The following is a 27,059-nucleotide window of genomic DNA, read 5'->3' as shown; positions in this document are numbered from 1 at the left end:
GAATGACTGTCAAGCTTCTAGTGTGAGAATTTCATAACAGGATGACATTTTCAGTGCTTGGAATTGTTTTTAATACGAACAGGAAGCAGTTAAATTAATTAGGACTTTTTGAAGTAACATATAATATAGATTTCTTACAGGGAATAGAAGCAGCACTCGTATTATTAGGTGTGTATATTAAAAGGATGTGTGCTGCTGAAGCACACTCTAGATGGCAGTGCCTGCAGGCCAGTGAAAATGATTTACACATTTTTCAACAGGAATGAACAGTATGAAAGATTTAGATGTTTTTAAAACGGATCTGGGCAAAAAAAGAGAGCTTCCGGATTCTATACAAAATAAAAAAAGGGGGGGGGGGGGGGGGGGGGGGGGGGGGGACATGTAACAAGAGTGAAACACTAACGAGTATTCATGCATGCAGCTACGTGAGAGCCCAAGGAATGTCAATAACAGCAAATGCACAAAATAGCGATTAGAAATCAAGTCTGACCACAATACATATCCTGCAGCTTTCAACTGTATACTGTACATGCTTATAGGAAGACACAAAGACAACTGGCACAGCGCTAACCATGGCTTTGCTGTATGGCTTAAACATAAATGACATCTTATGCGCCACTAGTTACACTAGTTCTTGTTAGCACTTCCCACATGGTTACATACATAGCGCTATCTCCTTTAACAACTGAGCTGTAACACAGAACTAGCAAAAAAAAACATTCATAAAAAAAACACATCTACTCCAGTGCAAGATTTGTACATATTGTGCATTAGAGATTTCGTTTTTTCCTACTTTACAGTAAATTTTCCGTACAATTCTCGCAGTCGAACCGTGGAGCAGACTGAATACCCTCCTGCCTCTTGCTCCGTGCCCTGTGCTCCTCGGTATGATAGCTGGCGTTCCCGACCCCATCTCGACTCCGTGCCGTGGGAGTCTGAGCTCTGGGTCCCCTGTCCTGAGTCGTAGGAGCTCTGGGAACACTCTGAGGGGATGTCCTCGCACAGCATCACCACCCGGTCCTCCAGGTCTGAGACTGAGCCTGAGCGGCTCCCCGTCGAGCCAGTGTGCCTCTTCTTCACCCTCGGCTTCCTCTTCAGGCTCAGCATGGCTACTCACAAACAGACAGCTTCTCTTCAAACAGCAGGGGGCTGTATAAGGCTGACCAACAGGAGTACTGTCCTTTCTTGCTTGTTCTTGTTTTGGTTTTTTTGCACTAGATTAGCCAGCCATCTTCCTCTTCAACTAAGGCATTGCTTGGAAATAGTTTATTTTTCTGTCCTGGAAGCTCCACTTGCAAATCACTTTTTTGGGAGGGTTTAAATTACCTTCCCCTTTCAAACTGACAGGAGCAATTATAAATAAAGAAAGACTTTATTAGATCAGCTGGTGGTTCTTTTTAGCAGAATCAACAGCTTTAGCTTTACAGCAAAAAAAAAAATTCTTCACTGGTTTGCCTAATCCAATTCACCCGGAGATTCAATATAACACCCACACTTGCATCTGCTTCTCAGTATACACCTTGCCACACTGCCACACTGCACCGCACTCCAGTCCACACAACATCAAGTAAATCTCCTTTGCATCTCAGGCCCAAGCCACACAGGTCAGGGATTTAATACAATAAAATCATTTTAATAAGTTTCCAGAACGTAGTTCTTCCATGCACAGCAGCCAGTCAGCAGTTCATTAAATGAGCTTGAAGCTCTGTACACCCTCCCTAGAAAGTTTCTAGCTGCATCTCTTCTGAAACATTTGCTCACTTCAGACTCCCACAGCAGTGTTTTGTGGGTGTTCCTGGCAAACACGCCGATGATCCTTTGAAACCTCTCACTCTGGCAGCTGGGCGTACCTGTCCTTCGCAGGTACATGCTGACAGTTCAAAACACACAAAAATGTTCCCCCTCCAGGCACAGTCCTTATTTTTGTAATGTGTCTCTGAAAAACGTGCCACACCTCAGAAACAGTGTTTAATTACAGCGCTGAGGCAGTCTCTTTAGAAATTTCTCGATTCAGCTTCCTGAGCTACACAAAACTCTGCCGATACTTCACTTTAACAGCACTATTTAAGAAAACCAAGAGAATGTGAAGTGTAGGGAAAAAAAGACTAATACTACACAGCCATACAGTCACAAACAGCCATTTTACTGGAAAGAACTCTGCAGATTATTAACTGAAGCTGTCAAGAGCAGCACCTTGTGTGCAGTGCTACTGGATATTGACTGTTGAACATACAGTGGTGTTTATAAGTAATCAATCATATACCTGTATAAATGTACTGTTATCTAACCTGCAATGACTATACTACATGTGTGTGTATAACAAGTGTAGTCCAAGGAGGACTGCAGGACTACAAACCCCAGAATGCCACCAGAGGGAGTCACCTGACTCCAGCCTGTAATAATTATCACCTGCCTGCAATTAGCAGACCAGTATTTAAACCAGAAGAAATGTTTGTTCTGAGCAGTCTCAAGTCAGTGTGAAATGAGGCTGTCACAAAAAAAAAAAAAGAGGTACTGTGTGACCCTTTGTTGTTTGGTTTGTGTTTGAATTTATGTTATGTTTTGAAACTGGTAAACAACTTAGCTGTCCAGTTTGTTAGTTTAGGTTCGTGAAAAGTTTAGTTAGTGCTCCTGTGCGAGTTAGGTTTTTATTTCTGTTTTATTTCTTTTTATTATTATAAATAATAAAAAGTGTGCAAAAAATATTAAAGTCTTGTGTCTGGGTCCCGTTTTTAAAAGGGCAAACGGTCCTGAGTGAGTAACATCTTTCACAGTATATATAAAAACAAAAAAAATATAAAGACATTTTAGTATTCTCCAACAAGATCCCTCTACAGCTCCTATTTTTAATAATCCACCTTACAAAAGAGACAAAAATCTAAGAATATTTAGTCCACAGTAACATGCAACACAGTTGTGACCAATTTAAAGGCTCATTTCCATGCAACAGGTTGTGCTGTGCTACATCAAAAACATCAAAGTAATCAAAGGGGCAGAATCTTCATTCACTATTCATGAGACTTTTACTTGCATCAGTAAAGGAATAATATACAGCATTGGTTGTGTGAAGTGTAACAAACTGCACATCAGAGTTCAGCTGATCGTTTCATGGAACATCTACGAAGTATAAGAATGAACACCTTCACATTGCCGACATTTCAACACAAATGACCACACTGCAGAAGACATTCCTGGTCAGCTGCTTCGTTTAAAAACAAGCGGTCACCATTATCACTCTCTCCCCAACAAGAACAGTACAACAGAGAAGTAATAATAAATTCAAAATAAAGACATGGACATTCAACCAAACAATGACCAGAACTTGGAAACAATGACGTTTCAGTACAACAATATATGAATTTAAAGAGACGTTTGAAAAAAAAAAAAAAAAAAAAAAAAAAGCAACAAACACGAACATACAAGGAAATATAGCCGGACCCTCTCGAGACCATCACGTTCTGAAGCGGTATTGTGAACGAAGCAACTGCACAACTCCTGCATTGATCACACATTTATTAGGCACTGTTTCAATTACAAAGGTAAACTCAATGGAACTGGAGAGGAAGTTTATAAGCCAAGAACCAAGATGTTTCCACCCCAGTGCTGAAGTACCTATTGAATGCTACATAATAATATTTATGGGCGTTACTGTATATACAGCCAATATGACATGAAATATTATTTTTATTGAGCTGAGTTCTATATCTTTTTCTGAGCTGCTCTCAGTGACATGAAGCTGCCTGATATTCATTTGGTTTTAGTCGTCTGGGCCCCACTAAGCCCTGGACACAAAATAGTGTTTCTCTCTTATAAACCAGGTTCAAAGCAGACTACCCCCTGAGTCTGATGATAACATGAACTGTATCTTCAGATTACAATAACAACAATCATACAGTGTAATGCTCCTCTTTGTTCTCCACTCCTTCTATTCATGTAGAAGTTTGCTATTGTCCGCTACACCCTGGATAACACCCCTCTCAAGTATGTGGAGCCTGAAGCTCTGACAAGTTCATCAATATTATGAAACTATTGCCCCCGTGAAAGATATTCATACCCGTAACCCAAAGACAAGCCTAGACAGGACCAGAATTCACTTCCTCCAACAAACACACTTTCTCCCTAAAACTGCAACGCCACGACTAAAAATCCTACTTGTCTGCTGTCTACCTTATAAAACTTTTTTTTTTTTTTTTTTATCTGGAGCGTTACAGAAAAAAATAACAAGCTTGTGTTAGAAATGAAGAGGTTCGGCTGGTTTCTGCCAATTCTCCAGTGTGAAAAAACACAGGTAGGTTATGCCCATGTTATTAGAAATCAGGTCACATGTTTTTTTATGTTTAAGATATCCAGATTTACATCACTTTACCGCACTAAAACAGTTTGTTTCGTTCGTGTTATGCATTTTGATAAGATACAGTACCTATATAAAAATAGTTCAATATTAGCTGTTCAATTAGAAAACGGGATCCTTTTAATTCTGTACAAGAATTCAGTGAAGAACCGCTGGCTGTAATTATAGGGTTTCACTTACAAGAATGATAGATGTGGGTACCTGGCTATCAGGCAGTACTAACAAGGGGAACAGTACAGGTTGCATTGACATCACTTGTCTTACAGTAGTGCAGTGTAGAGTCAGGATAAAGGCTTTTGTGCTTTTGTTTAAAGAGAAACAAGACTAACATTGCTCCATATCATAACAACACACCAGTCAATAACTTTCAACCCTTTTCATACTTGCAGTGGTCAAAACAACGTGGACTTTGATGCACATTGTACTTAGAGGCAGGTAACCGGCTCACATAAACACTGCGTTTGGGGAAAGCTCCATACAGCTAATCTCTGCTTTGCTCAAATAAGACCCTGTGCACAACATACCCATGTGTGTACATATGCTTTGTAAAATGCAAACATACAAATATAGGATTCAAAGAGTACAGCAATGTTCATCTGTTGACTTATGGCTGTTTTTAAACTAATGTACTTTCATATCTTTTAGACTTGTAGTAAATGCAGGCTAAGACATGTTTGTCTTACTAGGGTTATACTGAACACTTAGAGATTTCACATTCCTGACCTTATCTACAGAGTAATAAATTGAAAGTGATGGCTAATATTAACCAAGTGCCTAGGGCCTCTCAACTTATTTCCCCCCAAAGCTAAATGTTGTGTATATATGTGTGTGTGTGTGTGTGTGTGTGTGTGTGTGTGTGGGGGGGGGGGGGGAGGGTGTATATACGTTTTTTTTATTATTTAGTATATATAATTAGTCATAGTATGTTTTTTTTTACGAGTTCCTACAATAACATAATGCCTGTATACACATTACATTGACTCTATATAGGTTGTGTTGCCTCTATGCTTGGATACACCCATGTGTGATGTGTGTCAAGCTTCAACACTGAATGCACACCCATGATGGCGGTAGCCATCACTGTGACTCTGATCGCCCCTTCACCTGTGCCTGTGGATCACTGCGTTGAACAGCTTGCCATCCCTCCAGCTGGTGGTGAAGTTGTCACAGCGCAGACCCTGGTAGCCCTCCACCATTCGCTGGGACCACAGCAGGAGCTTCTCTTTGGCTGTCATGTCCTCTGACTGCCCGCACACCTGGATATCAGAGATCTGGAGAGAGCGACAGAGAGCAAGAGAGAGAGAAAGGGAGAGAGGTTCGGTGCAAAGTAGTTCAACCTTTTGCTGCCCAGTGTCCGATATATCTGATACTGATTTGACAGTGCTCGATTAGCTAGAAGGTTTAATGTACCAGTCGACACAGCCTGTGGTTCTTTGAACTCTGCATTAGGTGGCACTCTTGTAATTGAAAGTCTGCTATGGATGTATTCCCGCAACAAACACCAACTATAATTACAACTGCTTCAACTTGGTTTTCTGTGTATGTTATTTTATTGTGTAATAATGCACTTCTGCTTGCTGATGTTATTTCCAGGTCTCATTTTGGAAAATAATCTGATATTGTTTAGCTCATTAACCACGGGAGGACTGCGTGGAGGAAATCTACAGACAGAAGGAACCCGCTAACCATACTCACAGGACTGCAGCGAACCAGCAATTCATAACTAAATAGGAGAACTAGTTGGGACAAAGAGGAACTCTTGAGACCACAAGAAACAGACACAGTTTCTATCGGTCGGACCCCAAGCAATAAAATCACTATTATACCACTGTCCTGTTTTCAGTGTTAAACTGTAACAAGACAAGTAAGAAAAGAAGAAACAGAGGAGACAGCATAGAAAATAAAAGCAGAAACCTTAGCCAATCACCCATAGGGTATAGGTTGCATAATAGACCAAATCTAATTTGAAACAAGAGTACACTGTTTCTTGTAAAAATGTGACAGACAGCCAGAGCAATTTCTACAACTTCTGGAACTTTCCGTGATTCAAGGGCATTAAAAGTCTCCCTGCTCTGCAGACTGCACAGCAGTCTGGAGGAATCTGACTGCACTGGCTCACTCTAACCTCCCCTGGCACTGCAGAACGGTGGATGGAAATCAAAGCTACTCTGTTATTTCCCCTTCTTGAAAAGAAAGAAAATGACTTCTATGTGGATAGGGTGACTCATTTGCGGGATGAAAGCACCCCACCCTCCTTCTTTCATAAAACAGAAGAAATTTTACTTAATACATAGGTCAGAGTTACTTTAACCCCTGAGGAACTGGACAAAACCTATACATTTCAAGCTCCATAAACTGATTTTATAATGAGAACTAAAAAAAAAAAACACACACACAAGAATAGATGTTTCTGTTCTGTTCAGTTGAGAAACTAGAATTCATAACTATGTATACATTTTCAATCAGCACTAACGACTTGACCAGGTTCTGCAGTTCGTAAGTGTCATCCTTGCAATTTGAATCACCAGTGTCTGAGTTCTGGCTCAATATAAATGTATCATTATAATAATACACAGTACCGGCACCAGTTACGGCATGATTCATTTAAGACAATGCTGAATGACGGGTGGAGAATTTGTTCTCTATTTTACCCCAAAACTGATTTTCCTGAGTGGTCCTTTGCAGCCCTTAGCCAGAAACCTATTTCTGAGAGTAAAATGAAGAGAGAATGCACACCCAGTCATTCTGCATTGGTAGTAACTGGATCATATTTGGCATACCACAGCACTTGTGAGAGGGACTGTTCATTAAAATCCCCTATTCAGGGATACCAAGATATTTAGTGGGCAAGTAGTCTGAGTAAAGACATCCGGCAACAAACTCCCCATCCCCAGTTGTACTGCTTTCTAGACAAAGGAGAACATTTCAGAGTAGCTTCCTACTTGTGGCATGTCTTGCTCATTAAAATATTTAGCATACGAGAGGATTATCTATTCAGAGATACCAGGGTATTTAGTAATCAATGGGGTCTGAGAGAGGAAAAATGGGCAATACAATCTCTACCCCTAGTCTTGTAAAGCATTTGTTGTTGCCTTAATCTGTGCCAGTGCTGTATAACATAATAATACCATAAGGGAGTAAGAATGGCAGAGAGCTTTGCACCAAAGCACTGGGCGTTGGCTGTGCCCCTGAGTCATGGTGCCTCCACCCTTCTCTCTATTCCATTAAACCATCATCTCAGGAAAATGTGACTCACTGAATCAGATGGTCTGACCACAGATTAGATATCCAGATGGGCCTATAATAGCATGTGATTCAGACCTCTTGAATAGAAAAATGACTAATTATCAAATTGCACATCCGTATATATAGAAACTGGTTAGTCAACCCTAAACTCATAAGCAACTTCATCTGAAAACATACATTGCATTACATTACATTACATTATAGTTTGTGTGATGGCTGTCGTGAAGCGCTATGAAGTTTACCCAGAGGAAATGCTACCAATGACTGTTGCACAGCATTTGAGTGGTTTACTGTGAACCCAGACATTGCTTTATCTAAAATAAACTGTGACATACTAACCCTTTCTATTGCATTGGACTTTTCTAGACTCCATACTACTACAGATTTTATCTAGCGGTAAACAGAACCTCGTATTCCTAGTGTAGTCTAATGGACAAGTCCAATTCAGAAAGTCATAACTAGGATTAACTAGTGGGTTCTGATTTGAAAATGTATTGGAAGGGTTTTTGAAAGGCTAAGTAAGCCCCAGTTTATAATGGGGTACATACAGTTGGGTGATGGGGAGCGGGATAGTTGTGCAGTACATGTCATTCTCTATGCTGTTGGACTGTCAAGCATGGCGGTGTCTGATCTATTCATTGTACAGAAAGCAGTTTTCACGGCGGTGTCTGATCTATTCATTGTACAGGAAGCAGTTTTCATGGCGGTGTCTGATCTATTCATTGTACAGGAAATAGTTTGTGCACCAGTGCATGCTGACCTGGAAGTGGAGGATGATTGTCCATATTAGCCCCAGGGTCAGCTTGGGGTTTCCGTCTGCAATGTCATCGTTTCGGATATTCACAAGCTTAACCTAGAAAACAAGCAGAGATTGTTCATGCTTTCAATTTAAAGTTGCTTTAGATACTATGCAGAGAAGCCTGCAGGATCATTTTCACTGGGGTTCTGTGACTAGACAGGGCAATACAGTGAGCAGTAAATCATCCAGGCTCCTCCGCTGACACTCATTTTGTTCTGATAGTCGGGTGTCCCTGAAATCTCCAATGTCAGCCTTACCTGGCGGTGTTTGAGGAAGTCCAGTGCAATCTGTACATTCTGCAGCTTGTGGAAACGCATGCGCCCTTTCTCACGGGGCTGTGGAGAGACAAAAACCAGGGAGTTAGAGAGGGGTGGGGTGCTGCCCTTTCCTCACCAGCAGCCCTTGTCCATGTACACATCTGGGCACAAGGAAAAGGGTGGGGTGTTAGAGATAAACCGGGTGAATCTGTACCTTCTCTCACATAAACCATGAGAGTGACTTCAAATTTGGTTGTATTTATAGCAAATAAAATATTCTCCATATTCTCCATTTACCTCTTGAATAAGCCAGGCGTGCAGTTCCTGTAATAAAGAGCTACATGGTACTGCCAAGGCATGGTGAATCTTATGTGCTGCTCAGCTGACATATCCAACACAGGGCTATCTGACAGAAACAGCTATCCTGAATACTGGCAGGGATGAACCCAACACTCTTCTCAATTCAACATGTCTCAAAGATCCTCTTTTTCTGTACAGTTCTTGTAAGTGGAATGAACTGTATGACTTACAGAACTGTATGCCCCATATTACTAGTTTTTAAAAGAAACATGGCCACAAACTTAAACTAACCTATCAGAATGAATCTACAGCAGATTAATCCAGCTTCTGGGAAATTCTCAGTGTTCATGCTAGGATCAGTCATGAGCACATGAACAAAAAAAAAAAAAAAAAAAAAAAAAAAAAACTGCTCAGGCCACAGCAACAATGTTTTAATACAGTCAGCTGGCAAATTTGTGCTGCTGTTTTGTAAATTATTTTTTAAAGCAGAACATTTTCACAGGAAGACACGTGACCAGCAGATCAAAGTGGCCACGTGAATACACACGTTTGTATATAATAGCTAAGATTTCTGGAGGACTGCTGGCAACCATTTGGTGAAATGACTAAATTCTACAGCACAGCCTGGTGGTTAAGGTAAAGGTATACTACCCTTCAATTCCTTTTAGGATACCTCCTTTAGAAGCATTTGAAGATCAGAGTTTCACTACATAATGGTTCTGCCGGGCTGACCAGCATGGAGTTGGAGTTGCTAGAGTGATAAAAGTCTAACCTCCTCCCCCCCACCACACCCCCAGCCTCAAACCCCTGGTCCAAAGATCAGAGAGCATGGTCTCAACCTACATAAACATGCAACGAGTCTACGGCCCAGCCAATCACGTGTCAGCTGAAGGATTAGTAAAGCTCATATTGGCTAGGTTTGCATTGTGTCACAAGTAAGGCTCTCTATGGGAGAAAATACCTTCTTTTATTTTTTTACGGGACCAAATTTCAAACATTTCTAAACTGAAATATTTACCAAATTTAATGAGTTATACTTTTGTAAATTCAGTTTTCTACAGCTGCAAGTACTGCGTTACCTTATTACTCTTAAATGTCCATTTGATCATGTCACATCATTGTATTTCCATATATTTAGTTAAATTGTTTAATATGTATTTAATTTGGTAAGGTTTCAAATATTTAAATTGTATAAAATGTTATATTATACATAAATAGGTGAAGACTCCTGTGTAAACACTTAATAGTGACATTATAATAAGAGGGTAACATCGTATGCAGACCAGCCAGTGAGAGCGAACCATGCCATAGCAAGGACGTGCCTAAGTGCAGACCCACTCACCAACCGCAAGTTCCTCATAACGTCTCGCTCCCTCGGCTACCCCCAGCAAGAGCAGTGCAAGAAAGGAGGCAAAGGCGATAGGGCAAAGGTCAGGGCAGAGGTCAGCAAACAGGAGGTATAAAAGGAAAACCAGGAGTCAAACAGGGCACACAGTTCACAGAAAGAAGCAAAGTGAGGTTAATGTGGTTAAGGAATTGAAGCAGTCTGGAAAACAATTACGAGTAACCACACCAGAGCAGAGACAAGGAAAATAATACAGAAGAGTAAAATCCTAAAGCAGTCTTAATCATACAGCGGAACTTAATAGATTTTACCCCTTAGAACCCCTCCTCATTATGGAACTCCACTGTCTATCTGAAACACCACCCAGGATGCAGGAGGGACTTAACAGCCCCAACAGCCACTGTGCCTGCAATGGGACTTAACAACACACAATCAGAGACCACCCTCACAGGCCAGCCCAGCAAGAATGAGGAGCACTGTGCAAGGACTACCTGGCTGTGCTTCAACTCTCAAAGAAGCATGGAGACGGTGTGTCCTCCCATGGACCGACACGTTCCCGGATGGGTACCGAACACAAGTTGAGAGGACTACCTGCTGTGACACGTTCTCGGGTGAGGACCAGACAAGTTGAGAGCGAAAACCTTCTCGTGTGACACGTTCCCGAAGATACCGACCGAAGGTGAGAGCTTGCGGCTGTGCAAGGCTACCTGCGCTGTGCGGTGTGTTCCCCTGCTTTGATAAATCCTTTAAAAATCTCTCTCACAATATATATATATATATATATATATATATATATATATATATATATATATATATATATATATATACACACACACACACACACACACGTAGTACTTTGGTATCTATTTATATTATTTACTGGGTTTTTTTAAACTCAAATTCTATCTCAAGTGAACGAGCAGGGACTCAAATTACTGAATGTAATAGTTTCTACTGGAAGAAGACCGCATTCTAAGTGGAATTCCTATCAGCTACCATTGGAAATGCTGAACGAATTCCAAACACTTGTGAAGAGTAAAGAAATACAGAAGAACTTTAGTGTGGGGGCTGTTTCCGAGAAGGAGGGGGAAAGAGGGAGAAAAAGAAAGGGAGAAGAGGGAACGAGTGGGTTGCAAACTGAAAGAACCAGCACAGATACCCTGAAAGTCTGGAGACCACAGTGTGAACTTTAATTTACACAGCTGAGATTAAGAAACTTGGGCTATGTGCAAAATGATTAACCAAATCCAGTACAACAAACAGAGTACCTTTCATGTCCCAAGGCATTGTACACAGTATGCCCTGTGCAACAGCCTCAAGTGCATAAGTAAAAGATACTGTGAATATGTGTACGGCATGCAGCTGCTTTACAGAGATTATACTACTAGTGAATAGGACCTGGTGCAGTCTGAAAAAAGAAGCTGATACCTCCTGTACAGCCATGAAAATCTAACTTGCACACTAACTGCTCTGCATGTATCGCTGCTGTGAACTGGAAGTTAAGAGAAACAGCAGTCTGGAACACAGTTGGGAGAAAGCGATTAGAACAGTGTGGGGTGGGAGTCAGGATTGGGGCGGGTGGAAGTGACTGGAGGGAGAGTTGGGAGGGAAGGTGCAGAAGCCAAAAGCTTTTAAAACCCCACCAGGACTCACCAGGGTCTCCCCGGAGAGGACCTCCAGCAGTGAGATCAGGTTGTGTCCATCCCTGAGGTCTTCATACAGGTCACTGATGTGGCGCTGGGCCTAGGAGAGGGAGGGGGGGGAAGCGAAACTCATCAGGAACAGTGCAATGAGAAATCCTAGAACCATACCTAAAGACTTACTGTGTGAACTTTGACAAATAAATCACACAGACAGATAAGTGCTACCAATAATTTCAGACAGTAACTAGAGATGCAAAATGCCTGGTCACATGTTCTTACTCATGGTCAGAAATCATTTAGCCATAACCGCGAATCTTTAATTGTCACTACCTTCTCCCTCAATGAAGTATCACATATAATGTGTGATTTTTTGTTTTTTTAAGATCTTGCATATCTTGCAAAAAAATAACTTTTTTAATAATGAATGTTTGGGCTGAATAAGTAGTTCTTAAAAGTGAACAATATTTGTAGAGTGCTTTCCATTTTTTTTTTGGTAAAGGAAATGTGAGGGTTGAGGTACTGGGGCTGTAACTTCGATAGACTCAGCCTTAATTATAACAGAGGAAGTTTGGATCCACATAAAACCTGGTAAACAGACGTCATAAGTAAATTCAAATTCTCGACTCCACTGGTTCTCAGTTTATGCTACAACCAGGACCTGACTCCGAAAGCAGCAGATTTGTTTTTCTGTATCCTGCAGATAGCTTGATCCTTACCTGAAGAGGATAGCACTTCATTAAAGAATGCACTGCAATGGATTACTAGGTGCCCCCAGCACTGAATATATTCTGCGTGTGCACTTTGAGCTAACAGCTGTTGCAATCTCATGGAAAGGGGTCATGCAACCTCAAATGAAAACTTCAGAAATGATACAAATGGTGTGAAGTAGTGCATGACTCTTCCTGCACATGGAATGCCAGGCAGCTGGGTATGTTTCTCTAGCAGTCTTCTATAACGTAATTATTATTATTTTTTTTTTTACCCGGGCAGCCTTTTTTTGAGATCAGCAAGGTAGAATCCCAGTTTGAATCAATCCCAGAAAATGTCAAATTCTTTACAAACTTACAAACTTTCTATCATAAAAGATACTGCGTTCACAATCTAGCACAATAGAATTATTTTGTTACCAAAACATTTGAGGTTCTACACATGATCGAACAATCAAAGTTTTTTGTAAAATTTGTGTAGCACAAGTGTAGAACACAATTGGGCTTCTCAAAATCACGGCTAATCCTGCATAACTTGTTGTCCCTTGTGCCTCTGAGGATGAAGAATCCCATTGCGTGCGAGTTCGGAATTTAACGTCACCTTATCAATCTCAGACTTAAAAATGGTTACTGAATAAAAAACACCAAGCAAACCCATATCATATTGACAGCTGGCTTAAGTTAATTACAAAACAAAAAAATACATCATGCAAAATAATAACTACAAACTATACATTTCTGTTTGCACATACTGAATGAAAGAAGTTTCTTTTCTTTTGATTCATTTTCTTTTTCTGTATACTGTAGGGTCTCACATTCTTATATTGTAACCCACAGCTGCTTAATGGAATAATTGTAGTCCAGTAGCATAGCCTTTTGAGCCATTCCATTATTTTTTGTGCGAGCCTGTACAAAAGTGTAACCACCCTAATCAAACTGCTATTAAATGGGAGTCCTATATTAAGCTTGAACTAATCAACAGAGTGGTGCAGAATATCTGCTGGTCTTGTGGAAAAAGAAAAGCTGTCAGCATGCTGTTAAAATCACAAGCAAATCAACAGGTTGCTAATGCCTGGGCTCTGTTCCTGCGTGCTCCAGTTCAAACCATCCCCTGCAGGACTGTCTGGTTGAGCACAGGTCGGGGGCTGGATGGGAATCTGCAGCCCCAAAAGCAGAAGTGGACACTGAGAAGCTCTGTGATGGGACAGGTGTCGGCACAGCTCTTTCATTCAGCATTGTTAACAGTTAAGAGTAGAAAGGCAAATGGTCTGCATGCAGTGAAGAATGTGGAGCATAAAGCAATCTTTTCAACTGTTCATCCCAGGCATATTTATGGACAGCACGTACCTCAGCTCTCCAGTGCTGGAGGGTGCAGAGGAGGGAAAGGGGAGAGAGAGAATGAAAAAAGGAGAGGAAAAAAAGAGAGGGAGAGGGAAAAATAAACAGCCAAAAGAGTAAAAGAAAAAATAAAGAAAAAAGAGAAAAGAATGGAAAAATGAAACAAGAAAATGAGGGAAAGGATAAAAGGTTTATGACAGAGGAGAGAAAAGAAAAACGTTTTAAAATCAGCACAAAGCAAGTGTCTTTTACACTCCAGTCCAGTCTAAACTTCAGAAACCCGCTGCCCTGGACCTGTCATGTACTTTTACTGGATTGGATGTTGATGCCTGAGGGTTCACAGGTTTTTAATGCAACAATTTTGCAGGAATGTTACGAGAGGAAGAAGTAAAATTTCAGGTGTTTCAAAACGCCACCCGGGGTACCTCTCACTGCACCGTACCTTTGCAGGGAATCAGACACATTTACAGCTTAAACAAGCAGTGGCTTGTCCCATTTGGAAGGTTTCATTGAGTCTAAATGTATGAGCCAACAATGCAGCCGTGCATATTATATTTTCTTTCAGTTGTACTTAATGGAAGTTCTTTCAATGGATGTGAGATTTGTGAATGGTGACATGACATTATGAACATACATTAATAAACATATGTAAAAAAAGAAGAAAAAAATGAGCATGTAAAAATGTGTGTGTCACACATTCAGGAATGTACAGAAATATTAGAGAACCTGAAGCAACAGAGATATAAATCAATTTTAGCCAGCAGGGGCCACTGCTGTTCTATGTGAATATTATTTATTCATTTTTCTATATGGTACTCTACATGTTAGTTTGCCTACCTATGTTAATATAAGAGTTGAAAGAGGCGAGTGTGCGTGTGTGTTTGTGCATGAATAATTACACCCAAACCCCTACTCTGGGGAGATAAGAAAACTTGGGCTGCCCTAGATTTTTAAAAAAGGAAGCTTAAACAAAGAAAGAAAGGAAGTTACGAGACCCAAGCAAGGCTATTTTTGTCATTTATGGTTTTGTTTGGAAGTTTCCAAATCATTTCTAAGGTCGTATGTATCAATCTAGCAATCAGTGGTTTGCTTTAATGGTTTGCACAGGATGCCTGACTCATAGCCCCACCACCGGGGCCCTGCTGTTTCTGTGATAATCCAGAGACCAGGTACCAAAGACAAATCAAAGACTGCATGGCTGCCAAATACCTCGGAACCTGTCGAGTGGAGCTAGAGGAGAGGGATTTCTTTACTGCAAGCCTCTGAACCACAGACCCTTAACAATGTGTCAGTAGTGTTCGCTGTTTACATGAGAGCTGTTTAAAAGGAAGACACTAAGCCCTATTTAACACACTCCAGCTCCCACAGACAGAGAAGACAGACCTTGAAATATCTCACTTAAATAACCCTAATATGAGCTGCTTGTGTGCACAGTTCCTACAGCTACTGCCAAACATTGTGGATCGCCCTCTACAGAATTAACTCATCGTGCTTCATATAATCGAATGCAACCTGCTGAATAATGTTACATAAACATATTGAATTGCATACGGCTTTGTCGTTTTCAATATACTTAACAAAAAACAAACTTTTTTTAAATGTGACATTTTGAAATCTAAGATGAGATATTGTTGTACAGTTCTCCCCCCCTTTATAAAGCTGTAGTCGGGAGTCATAGTTAAGAGACCGTGCTATCTGTGGTCCACCTTATAACAAGAATACTAGAGTTAGTGAAATGGCATTATGGGGCAAATGGGAGCCTTGACTGTACCGCCTTATAACCTGTTCATGAGTATAAAGGGGGAGCACTGTACTGTTATAGCTTTCAGTAGATTTTTACGATATTAAATAAAATAACTAAATTATGTTCATATAGTTTTCTTTTTATTAATGTCACAATCCTAAAATTATAGCTGATACAGCGCTTTTGGCCGTAGCTGTAGATGTACATCAGTGTGCCGTTTATGAGTGTGTGTGTGTTGTCAAGCATTACGTGCAAACATGCCCTGAACACTCCTTGCTGACGGCACTCCAAGGACTACATAAAAGGCCCATTTCCTACACACTGACACTCCTTTTACAGGTATGTAGACAGTTAATTGGAGATGGTGAATACAATATCATGCTCTCTAGAGGAAAAGCTAAAAAGAAAGAACAGCTAGCCATATTGATAGCTGGGGAACATTATTAACATCACAAAGCTACAATTATATTACAAGATCAAAATAAAAAAAATGAAACAAGGAGCCTCTTTCTCTGTACTGATTTACAAGATAACTAACATATCACGCTGCAGAGCTAGAAGATAGACTCCCTGCTTACTTCCCGCTATACGCGCAGGGCCTGAATTCCTATGGCTTGGTCAGGAGTTACCCAATATTCCTTTACAACTGCACACGGCCACACCCTGTTCTCTGCATGAATAATAACGGCAAACTGTGACTAATTCATTCCTAACATAGTCCATTTTCCAAAAAAGTACAGATTGTACTTTCTGTAAACTCACTAAATAGCACTAATCAATTCTAAAAAGAAATGTAAAAGATACTGGGCATCTGGATGAAAAACTGCTTGTCCCATTGTATTCTGAGGTAAAATTATTTCTAAAATGACTCCATATAGCCGGGGTAAACACCTGGGATAACCTGCAAAGCCTTTGAGCAACACAATGTGTTTCTTTCTACAGAAGCGGAACTCAGGTATTAGATACACTGACAGCTTTTACATTTTTTTAAAGCGGTAATGAAATTAATTCTATCAGACTCGACAGAGGCACTGACAACCAGACGCTGAATCTATGACACTAAAATGAGCTGTAGCTGCTTGTGCTGAGCAGCAGGGAGGGGAGTGGACAGGAGGGGAGGGGAGAGGAGCCCCTGTCTGTGCTGAGCAGCAGGGAGGAGAGGAACCCCTCTGTCTGTGCTGAGCAGCAGGGAGGAGAGTGGACAGGAGGGGAGGGGAGAGGAGCCCCTGTCTGTGCTGAGCAGCAGGGAGGAGAGGAACCCCTCTGTCTGTGCTGAGCAGCAGGGAGGAGAGTGGACAGGAGGGGAGGGGAGAAGAGCCCCTGTCTGTGCTGAGCAGCAGGGAGGGGAGGGCAGACGAACCCCTCTGTCTGTGCTGAGCAGCAGGGAGGGGAGGGGAGCCCCTCTGTCTGTGCTGAGCAGCAGGGAGGAGAGGAACCCCTCTGTCTGTGCTGAGCAGCAGGGAGGGGAGTGGACAGGAGGGGAGGGGAGAGGAGCCCCTGTCTGTGCTGAGCAGCAGGGAGGGGAGGGGAGCCCCTCTGTCTGTGCTAAGCAGCAGGGAGGGGAGAGGAGCCCCTCTGTCTGTGCTAAGCAGCAGTTAGGGGAGAGGAGCCCCTCTGTCTGTGCTAAGCAGCAGGGAGGGGAGGGGTGGGCAGGGGGGAGGAGCCCCTTTTTCTGTGCTTAACTGTAGGGAGGGGAGGGGAACCCCTCACTGCCTCCCCATGTAGCAGGGTGGCATCTGGGGCCCATATGTGCTACTGTCCGCTGGCTGCTGGAGGAGCGCCCGGAATGGAGTCTGGCACTTAAGGCAGCTAAAGGGAATCCAGATGCTTAGAAAAGAAAATGGCAAACAGCTGTGGTGTGGGCGGTAAACAACCAGTTTATTGTGCTGCTAATATTCTTTCTTATTTGGTTGTATTTTTTTTTTTCGGGTGACAAACTATTCATCTCTTTTTGGAAAGCTTTAAAATTCCTGTAGGCCACTTAACAGTAGGACACGTAGTAAAGACTTTACAGACGATGCGTGTGCTCACTGGGATGATGACACGCAGTAAAGACTGTGCAGATGATGCGTGTGCTCACTGGGATTATGACACGCAGTAAAGACTGTGCAGATGATGCGTGTGCTCACTGGGATTATGACACGCAGTAAAGACTGTGCAGATGATGCGTGTGCTCACTGGGATTATGACACGCAGTAAAGACGTGTGCAGATGATGCGTGTGTGCTCACTGGGATTATGACACGCAGTAAAGACTGTGCAGATGATGCGTGTGCTCACTGGGATTATGACACGCAGTAAAGACTGTGCAGATGATGCGTGTGCTCACTGGGATTATGACACGCAGTAAAGACTGTGCAGATGATGCGTGTGCTCACTGGGATGTGCAGATGACACGCAGTAAAGACTGTGCAGATGATGCGTGTGCTCACTGGGATTATGACACGCAGTAAAGACTGTGCAGATGATGCGTGTGCTCACTGGGATTATGACACGCAGTAAAGACTGTGCAGATGATGCGTGTGCTCACTGGGATTATGACACGCAGTAAAGACTGTGCAGATGATGCGTGTGCTCACTGGGATTATGACACGCAGTAAAGACTGTGCAGATGATGCGTGTGCTCACTGGGATTATGACACACAGTAAAGACTGTGCAGATGATGCGTGTGCTCACTGGGATTATGACACGCAGTAAAGACTGTGCAGATGATGCGTGTGCTCACTGGGATTATGACACGCAGTAAAGACTGTGCAGATGATGCGTGTGCTCACTGGGATTATGACACGCTCAGTAAAGACTGTGCAGATGATGCGTGTGCTCACTGGGATTATGACACGCAGTAAAGACTGTGCAGATGATGCGTGTGCTCACTGGGATTATGTGTTCCACCACAGTTTTTAATGGGAAATAAACTGAACAGGCGCCCTGCCCACCACTGCAGCAGAAAACAATTACATCCTAAACCCTTCTGCAGACTAAGAAATGCAGGAGGCAGCTCTGCTGGCAGCACACCGTCTCTCTGTATGACCGTCTCCTGTTTCTTCAGCATGTAGATTGTGTTGCACCAGGGACTCTTACAGATTCATGTCGGTAGAATATGTCAAATGTTATTGTTGATCAGGATCAAATATACTTATTATTTCATCATTTACTGGAAACCAGATACAAGGTAGGCCATTGGGACATTTGTAAGAGTATTATGGTGTTAAAATAAAGAGCTTCATATATGTGTGTCAGACAAACAGAAATATTTCTGTTGAGGTTTCTTACAATTTCTGAAATGATTTGTATCAGCAACATATGTTAGGATATGTTAGGCATTAAATAAAATAACCAATTAACAAATATTAATAATAATAATAATAATAATAATAATAATAATAATAATAATAATAATAATAATAATAATAATAATAATAATGGTGGTGAGTGTTATCTTTTCGGACACATATTTAACAGTGGCTTTGCCCAAGTAGACAAGACATTTTGTTTTGGTTTGGAAAGAAGACACTTAACGGCAAGTCTTCAAAAGGCTGCAGTAGCTTTTTACATTGTCGGTCTGCCATCAACACCCTGCCCCGAGGGTAATCAGGTTCAGTGAGCGAAGTGGGCGGTGGCACACTGTCCAGTCACAGGCTGCACTTCATAAGCAGCCCAGCGAATGCCTGCCGCCATTTGCAACAGCACCATTTAAAGCATTCAACTGCGACAATGGTCCGCTTCTCTTTGTCTGTCTATTATGATATAGTTCTGGGTGCTAAGTTTGAAAATACAGTTTTTTGCCAGCTTTGCTTTATCACCTCTTGGCTATCTTTGATGTGACTGTCTCACAGTTCCTCTTTTCTCCTGTGTTCTGCAGGCAGGGACACCATTTCCTGTGGTTTATTGTTAACAATGAGCAATATAATATATATCCCTGTCATGTTTACTTTGGGTTATTCCCTCTTCAGGACAGTAAATCACACAGAAATCTGTTATTAGAGGGCACATTCAGGGTTTGCCAACATTGGGTATTCTCTCTTTTAGGTAAATGGTAAAGATTATTGAAAGACTATGTATTTAGATCAGATTTGTATAATTTTCCTGTGCCGTTTGTATGTTTGTCTGTTTGCATATGTCAACAGATTGTCAAACATTAAATTTGGTTGTTCCATAACATGTTGAACTGTTTCTCAATAAAGACCACCTCATCAGTGGGTATATACAGTATATTCTTTTAATTTCTGCTTTTCTCCAGTTATAAGGCTGAGCGGAACAAGGCGGTAAGGTGTGAATCTTGTTTTCTTTGCTCTTACCATTTGACCAAATCACCTCAGTGGAAACACGTTTTGCATTTGCAAACAGGTCACAGCAACATGCCACACTAACAACCAGCCAACAGGAACTCCCTGGCTATAATCGTAAATTCCTGAAACCAAAGCCCAGAGCATTGAAACAATCGAACAATACCAACCAGTGACACAGCTATCAGCAGGGGAACAGACCTATGTCCTTTTTTTTTTTGTTAATTATGTTTTTAGTAATTTGAAAGGAAATACAATCTGTGTGTGTGTGCGCGTGTGTGTGCATGTGTGGGGATGGGGGGGGGGGGGGGGGGGGTGAATTCCATCCCTTGCACTGCACAGAGAGTTACAAACTGTGTGTATGTGGACAGAATGTGCTGCTGCATTACACAGAGAGGGCTCTCACCTTCATCAGGTGCTTGTTCACCCATTTCGTGAAAGTCTTCTTCTGCACTCTGTCTCGTTCATCTGCAAGAGATTAAAAAAAAGGAGAAGACAAAGTAAGCAGCCTATTAAAGGACAAGGCTAGAGCAGTAAGATCTCCACACAATTAGCCCTGCTGCATTCAGAAACCCTTCATATGGTTGCCTTTTCGTCATCCAGAATGGTTCAAAAGAAAAAGACATCAAGTTGTATCTTGCGTTATATCTCTCTCCCCATGCACCACCAAGCCCAACCCACTCTCACTATAGACCAGATTGTGGTTGTTTGGAACAGGCCGATCCCTATTAATAAATCATCATACCTTATCAAATGAGGGTGGGATGCAGTAAACTAGGGTCCAGGTTACATCCAAACAAGGTATGAACAGCTGCTGAGTCACGCAACACATCTTTCACAACAGAACATACTGTACACCTCATGATCAGTGAAATCAAACTGGCAAGAACTAGAAGAAGGGTGTCATTTGCACACTCTGTCCAGCACTCCTGCTGACGTGTGGAGAGAGTGGGTCCATGGCCACGATAGACACGCTGCAGACACGGAGCACCAGAGATTAGAGGAAGGACAGGGATTGAAACCACAATGCTGCTGCAGCACTGCAGAACACAGATGCGAGGTCAGCTGAAAAGACAATCTGTGACTCTGTAACAGTACTGCTGCACACACTGAATTACAAATCACCTGTTTCACCTGCTGAGATGCCGCATTGTATTGTCGCTCATCGATGTTTGGAAACACATGCAGATGTTTGTATTTATATGTAATCCAAGATATACAAATCATCATGCAGCTACAAATGGATATATTATATAGGTAGTAATGGATATAAAGGGCTAAAGCATTTAACCCAGTGCTGCGCAAGCTGTGTTTTACAGAACTGGCAAGAAACAACTTTTTAAATGAAACTCCTGAGTGATTTATTTGATGTGTAACATTAATGTTTTGTTTTCCTTAAAACAATAATAACAATATGTTTGGCACGTGTTGTATCAAATAAGTGCCCTGTATCCAACGGTGCTTGTATAATAAACTGCAAACACCTGCCGAGGGATGATGAGCCATTACGTGAAGCCACTATGGGCAGCCAGGAGGGTACCGATTCACAGGGAGTTCAGTTCTCCAGACAAGCCGACACCTTTCAACCAAGCACCTACTGTACAGTACTGTCACCCCTCTGTCAAAGTCTGTCAGGTGTTCCGTCTTACCTGTCAGACCAAGTTTTAACAAGGAGGTGCTGCTTTTATACAATTACAGAATGTCGGGGATAAATAATGAAATGAGTCGACTGAAGGACAGACAGGCTGTTGCTACACATTGCAAGCGTTTGAAAGTGGTTTGCGGTCCAAACCATGCAAAGGCTCCAGCTGCCTGCCTGAAAGTGTCTGTGGATTAAAGAGGAAAGGAAACAGACAGACCGAAGAGCAGAATCCCAGTTCGTATCCAGAGCTTGGTGTGAAAATCTTGGATCAGTGGTAATAATGGTATTTCAGAGGGAGTCACAGCAGGGGATGAAGTGCATGTGGCTCAGGAACATACAGACCTGCAGTATTATTTTACTGAGAGCGATTCCATCTTGTAAGTACATGGCGAAACAAACCCACACACCAGCAGTGAGGCACACCTTTCTATGTTGGTCTAAAAACTAGGGATGTGTTTATATATAGAAAACATATTAGAAAACATTTCTATGCTGAACAGATCCCAGTATATGTAATAAATGCTTTGACTGAATTTGCTGTCTTTATGCCAAGACATATTTGGGAATGCATTATGCAAACCTGATCTCATGGATACATGCATTATGCAAACCTGATCATACGATTACCTACATATAATTTCAATGGCCTACAAAGTGTGAAGAGAGCATTTGCACTTCCCATGTGAATGAACCTTCATTTCCTAAATCCTGTTCTAATCCGTGACCAGATTAGCCAACGAGAGAAAAGGGATTTAACCAGGTTTCCAAGGAAGGGGTTAATGTGGTCAATTTATACTCTGCCTTAATAAACCACTCCTAGATCTTACTACAGCATCACAGAATCCCCATGGATTTCATCAGCCTTCATATTTCTAGGGGTAATCTAGGATAACCAGGGATGCTGTAAAATGCTCTAATGCAATCCAGCAATGTCTTTTCCCAGCAGGGTACAGCTTGACCAAATCAATCCTAAAGTTAACCCAAACTCCATCAATCCGACTCGGGACAGATATACATTACACCATGGAGAAATGCAACTTCAACTGCTGCTCGCACGGTTTGTGAAGCAAGACAGCAGGGCCTTTTTTTGAATGAGCATGTAAACAGAACTGGTTACCCCAGTAGTACACGAACATAAAACTAAACTGTCTCAGACATACCCAGGCTGTAGGCTGGTAGTCAAGATATTAGGACATAAAAGGTCTTCCAGGGACTGTTGGTTAATTATCTCTTATAAACGGTTTCCCAATGCCTGGGTGGGGAGGGGACCACTCCCTCAAGTTAAGGAAAATAAATGGATTTTGACACACAGGACGAAGTACATGCTGACACACATGTACACTAAGAACTGGCCTCAGCCCCATCCCTGAAAGTGGACTGACTGCCTCTCCACCCCGACTGTGAGGAAGCACACCGACACACACTAACACATGCTTATAAAACACACATGCAATGGAAACGAGCAATATACGTGCTGCCCCTATACACTGTAATTGGGAGCTTTCATTACGAGACTGTGCTACAGTGTTTGCGTGCCTCCTTCAACGAAGGAACCGTAACCACCTTGTAAAGGGCAAAGGGAACACTGTGCTGTATTTCACAGACAAAGGCATGGTTTTGTGTTGCAAACACTAATATTGATGCTGAATAATCAGAAATGGTCTTAATGTACAACATAATTAAGTCTTCAAACAATTTCAAGCATAGCAGTTTGATCCGTTCCTGGTTTTACTTTGAGTTTAATAAGACACACATGAGCCTGTTACAGATACATTGTGGCTGATCAAGCACGTAGTAAAACATGGAATGGGTGAAACTGTTCTGCAATAGGAGTTTTGTTTCCAGCCCAGAAACATTTAATCCCAACGCATCATTAAAAAGGCATAAAAATCTAAAATCACTTCCCCCTCTTCTGTCCAAAACAAGTGTGGTGTAACTTGAACAAAAACTAAAGACCCCCAGATTGGAATGTGCCATTAATCATGGTTTGTTTAGACTGACTGTGAGACCGAGTCAGGAATTTGAAATAGGCACAATGTAGAATAATCTACAGCATTCTGTCAAAGACACTATCATCAAAAAAACCGGGGGAGGTTTTTTTTTTGGGGGGGGGGGGGGGGGGTTGTTGGTTTTTTTTTTTTTTTTTTTTTTTTTTTTTTTTACGGAAACAGTTTACGGCACTTTTACTGAAAGAGGGCACTGCTACATTTCAGTCACACCAGGCTCACACATACATATGGTTTTCTACTTAACTGCTCATGTGCCAAGATTTGACCCCCAAAATCTGCACAAGTAAATGAGCCTGCATGCTTTCCATTCATCAGCCCACAAAACTTCATCAAAGCTGCTTGAATGCCTCTGTTGTTGGCCACTCTGCCAGCAGTAACTTCAGTTTTTACTGGCTCTGTCTCACACAGTATCACTTCAAAATACTTTGTAAAAGACCTTAAACTTGGAAATACAGGCCAAGGTAAACGTTTAGTCCCTATGCATTTGGGAGGTTAGGCCTAGACATAAGGACCATTCTGCATTAAATCATTATGCAGCAAGTTCATTTTTCTTTGAAACAAATCAGAACGCAAGCTGTTCTTGTGTAATTTGATAAATTACATTGACTTTCACGTTAACAAAATGAACAAAGTTATCATAAAATTAGTTAACGAGAAAATCAAAACATGTAGATGCCAGTTTAAAAAAAAAAAGTATAAAGTATTATAGTACAAAATTATAAAGTAGCCTGTCCTCAAATGAGGGTAATGGCACTGAATGGGTTAAATGGTTAACTCATTTCTTTAAACATGCCCTCTCTCCAAGAGAGAGGATAAGAGAACTCCAAACCTTAACATTATCACGAGTGAAAGCGTTTAATCAAACAGTCTTTACTTCTATAAAGTATTGGTGTTTTGCAGTAGTGTTCTTCCACTACTTCTCTATTGACGGATAAGGATGTGTGACTAACCAATGAAGTACCACACAGTATGTCAGCGGCTGCGCTTAGCTATTTTCACGTTTAGTCCTCGGCACTCTTTGTTTACCGGAACACAACAGCCAGTTGTCATGGGTCAGCAGAATGGAACCTCGCACTCACTTTATGATTCACTCTTAGATGGCATGCAAGTGTGATGAGATGAAAGAACACTTAAGCAAAAAACATGCTGAAATTCTAAAAAAAAAAAGCAGCAGTTCCAAAAGTAATATACCCCTTACCACACTCAGAATACAAAAGTGCCAGTGCATACACAGCCTTTGCTGTAAATGCAACTGCACCTCCCTCTAAGTGTAGCTCCACCTCCAGAACCAAATAACCACAAAATACTGATACCTTTCCTTGCATCTGTGGCTTTGAGCATCCCCTGGTAATATCCCTCTTCCGGGGCAACTCTCTCTCTGCCCAGACTATCCGTGGAACGACTTCTAGAACGATCATATCCAGACATTTCTTTTTCTTCTGTTAACTAATTTTTTTTTTTTTACACAGAAGCCAAAACTTTTTTTTTTTTTTTTTTAAATCTACACTAGTTAGCTTAGCAGACCAGATACTGTGAGCTGCTGCTATTCCTTCTTGTCATTCCTAATATCTTCCAGCTACTGAAAACAGGGCACAGTTAATGCCCTTGTGTGGGTGTGTATGGCTCTCTAGGCTTCGATTCACTCTTAACCTATAATCTCTCTCTCTCTCTCTCTCTCTCTCTCTCTCTCTCTCTCTCTCTCTCTCTCTCTCTCTCTCTTTCTTCTAAGCTCTGCCCTTTTAGTTCTGCAAGCGACACACTGTGGGCCTGCCTTAGACAGCCTTCTTTGCTGCAATGGTCCTTGTTCCCTATGGCTCCTCCCTCGATTTGTCACATAGGTGTGGACTTAGGGGAGTGGAGGTTGAGTGAGTGAGTGAGTGAGCAAGGTGTGGTAGCAGTAAACACTTCACTGTGTAACCACAAGGATTTCTGAGTGTTACATTACGGAAGAATGTGCCTAAAGGTACAGCGTCCACATAGGAGACCAACTGGACTTCTTTTTTAGTCTAATAAAAAAAAAAAAAAACTGCTGATTAATTTAAATTCTTACTACTAGTCATTAACATGTCATAAAACTTTTACAAAAAGCTCATTCCTGTGGTTCACTATTTACTGTGGTTACTGGGACCGATTCAGTCAGACTGTTTAGCAAACAAGCCAGGCATTCCCAGGCCCAGTTCTCAGCCCAGTCACTGACTTGCTGTGTGATCCCAGCAGCCCAAATGGCTAATGTCAACATTTTATTTATTTATTTATTTATTTATTTAAACTAAAGGTTTATCCGCAAGATCTCCCCCTGTTCCGTTACACCAACACTACAGAATGTTCACAAGCTGCTTTTCAAGAAAAAGTTACAACAGGCTACATCTTGCATCCCTTATATTGTGCTTCGAGAACAAGCTTCAATAACACCCCTCCTTTGTTTAACGCCCCCCACCCAAGTAACGTAGAAATGAAAAGGGTAAAACATGAATGCCTGGCCCTCCTAATGCATAGTTTATAGTAAAACATCTCATGAACAAGACTTTGTGTTATCTCCCCCTCCTGTAGAAATATTTTAGCAGTCAGACTTGTGCTGTAGGGCATTAGAAAAAACAAACCATGTGCTGCATTCGGGACAATAACATTTGAAAAACGCGTTTGACCATGTGGCCACACCCTGACCAAGCCCAGGACTATCTGCTTTAATGATTTCGTATTCCGCCCTCGCAGATCAATACCATCTGCCTCTGTTGTCTCCTAATACACTCCTACCAATCAGAGTGATGTTACAATACATTCAAGTGGACAATGTACCAAGGGACCAGAGACCTCGACAGGGACGCAATAAAGCCTAAAGACAATGTCAAGCACATCTGCAAGAACGACAAACTCTATTAGTGTACGCTGATTGGACAGAATAAGAAAATCTTAGTCATCTCAATAGAGAACAGCTGTCAACCAGTACTCTAGCATCATTTGAATTCTTGTATCTTTTTTTCTTAGTAACATCACCTTTGAACAACATCCAAAGTAATCATTATTTGGAGAATATATATGAGAGGGAGGGACAGGACAAAAATCAAAATTAGTCAAGTCTGGAGGCCTTCTATACTGGTCTGGCAATGTGTAGGCATAATGGCATGTTCTACAGACACCAACTGTCACTAATCTTGGACTAACTAATGTTATTTTAGGTAAAGATTAGTGCTAAAACCAGCTGAGAGAGTGACATAACAGCAGATTAAAAGACTTTTGCAGTCTTTTAAAACATTCTGAAGCTGAGAAATACCATACCAATGTGAACACAGTCCTTCCTCTCTGTCCAGTTTTGTTGTGGAGCCAAGAAAGAAGGTTACATTTTTTGCTAGGGTTCCAGGGGGAGTTGATCCCAGGTATACTGTGCTGTAATC

At 41.6% G+C, this 27,059-nt stretch overlaps 1 protein-coding gene across 1 annotated transcript in view; it reads right to left on the bottom strand.

The window, feature by feature from the left end:
* The window catches only part of LOC121313682 (plectin-like), a 57,379-nt gene extending 31,510 nt beyond the window's left edge, over positions 1 to 25,869 (bottom strand). The window contains exons 1-6 of the mRNA XM_041246466.1: positions 24,981 to 25,869; positions 20,423 to 20,484; positions 11,952 to 12,041; positions 8,654 to 8,731; positions 8,358 to 8,450; positions 5,456 to 5,622 (exon numbers count right to left, since the gene is read on the bottom strand). Of these exons, the coding sequence (XP_041102400.1) occupies positions 5,456 to 5,622; positions 8,358 to 8,450; positions 8,654 to 8,731; positions 11,952 to 12,041; positions 20,423 to 20,484; positions 24,981 to 25,095 (605 nt within the window). The 5' untranslated portion in view covers positions 25,096 to 25,869. The remainder of the gene's footprint in view (positions 1 to 5,455; positions 5,623 to 8,357; positions 8,451 to 8,653; positions 8,732 to 11,951; positions 12,042 to 20,422; positions 20,485 to 24,980) is intronic.
* Between the last annotated feature and the right edge of the window lie 1,190 nt (positions 25,870 to 27,059).

Source organism: Polyodon spathula, chromosome 3 (assembly GCF_017654505.1).
Source record: "Polyodon spathula isolate WHYD16114869_AA chromosome 3, ASM1765450v1, whole genome shotgun sequence".
Lineage (NCBI taxonomy): Eukaryota > Metazoa > Chordata > Actinopteri > Acipenseriformes > Polyodontidae > Polyodon > Polyodon spathula.
Note: the sequence above shows the minus strand (reverse complement) of the source record. Positions and strands in the feature narration are given on the sequence as shown.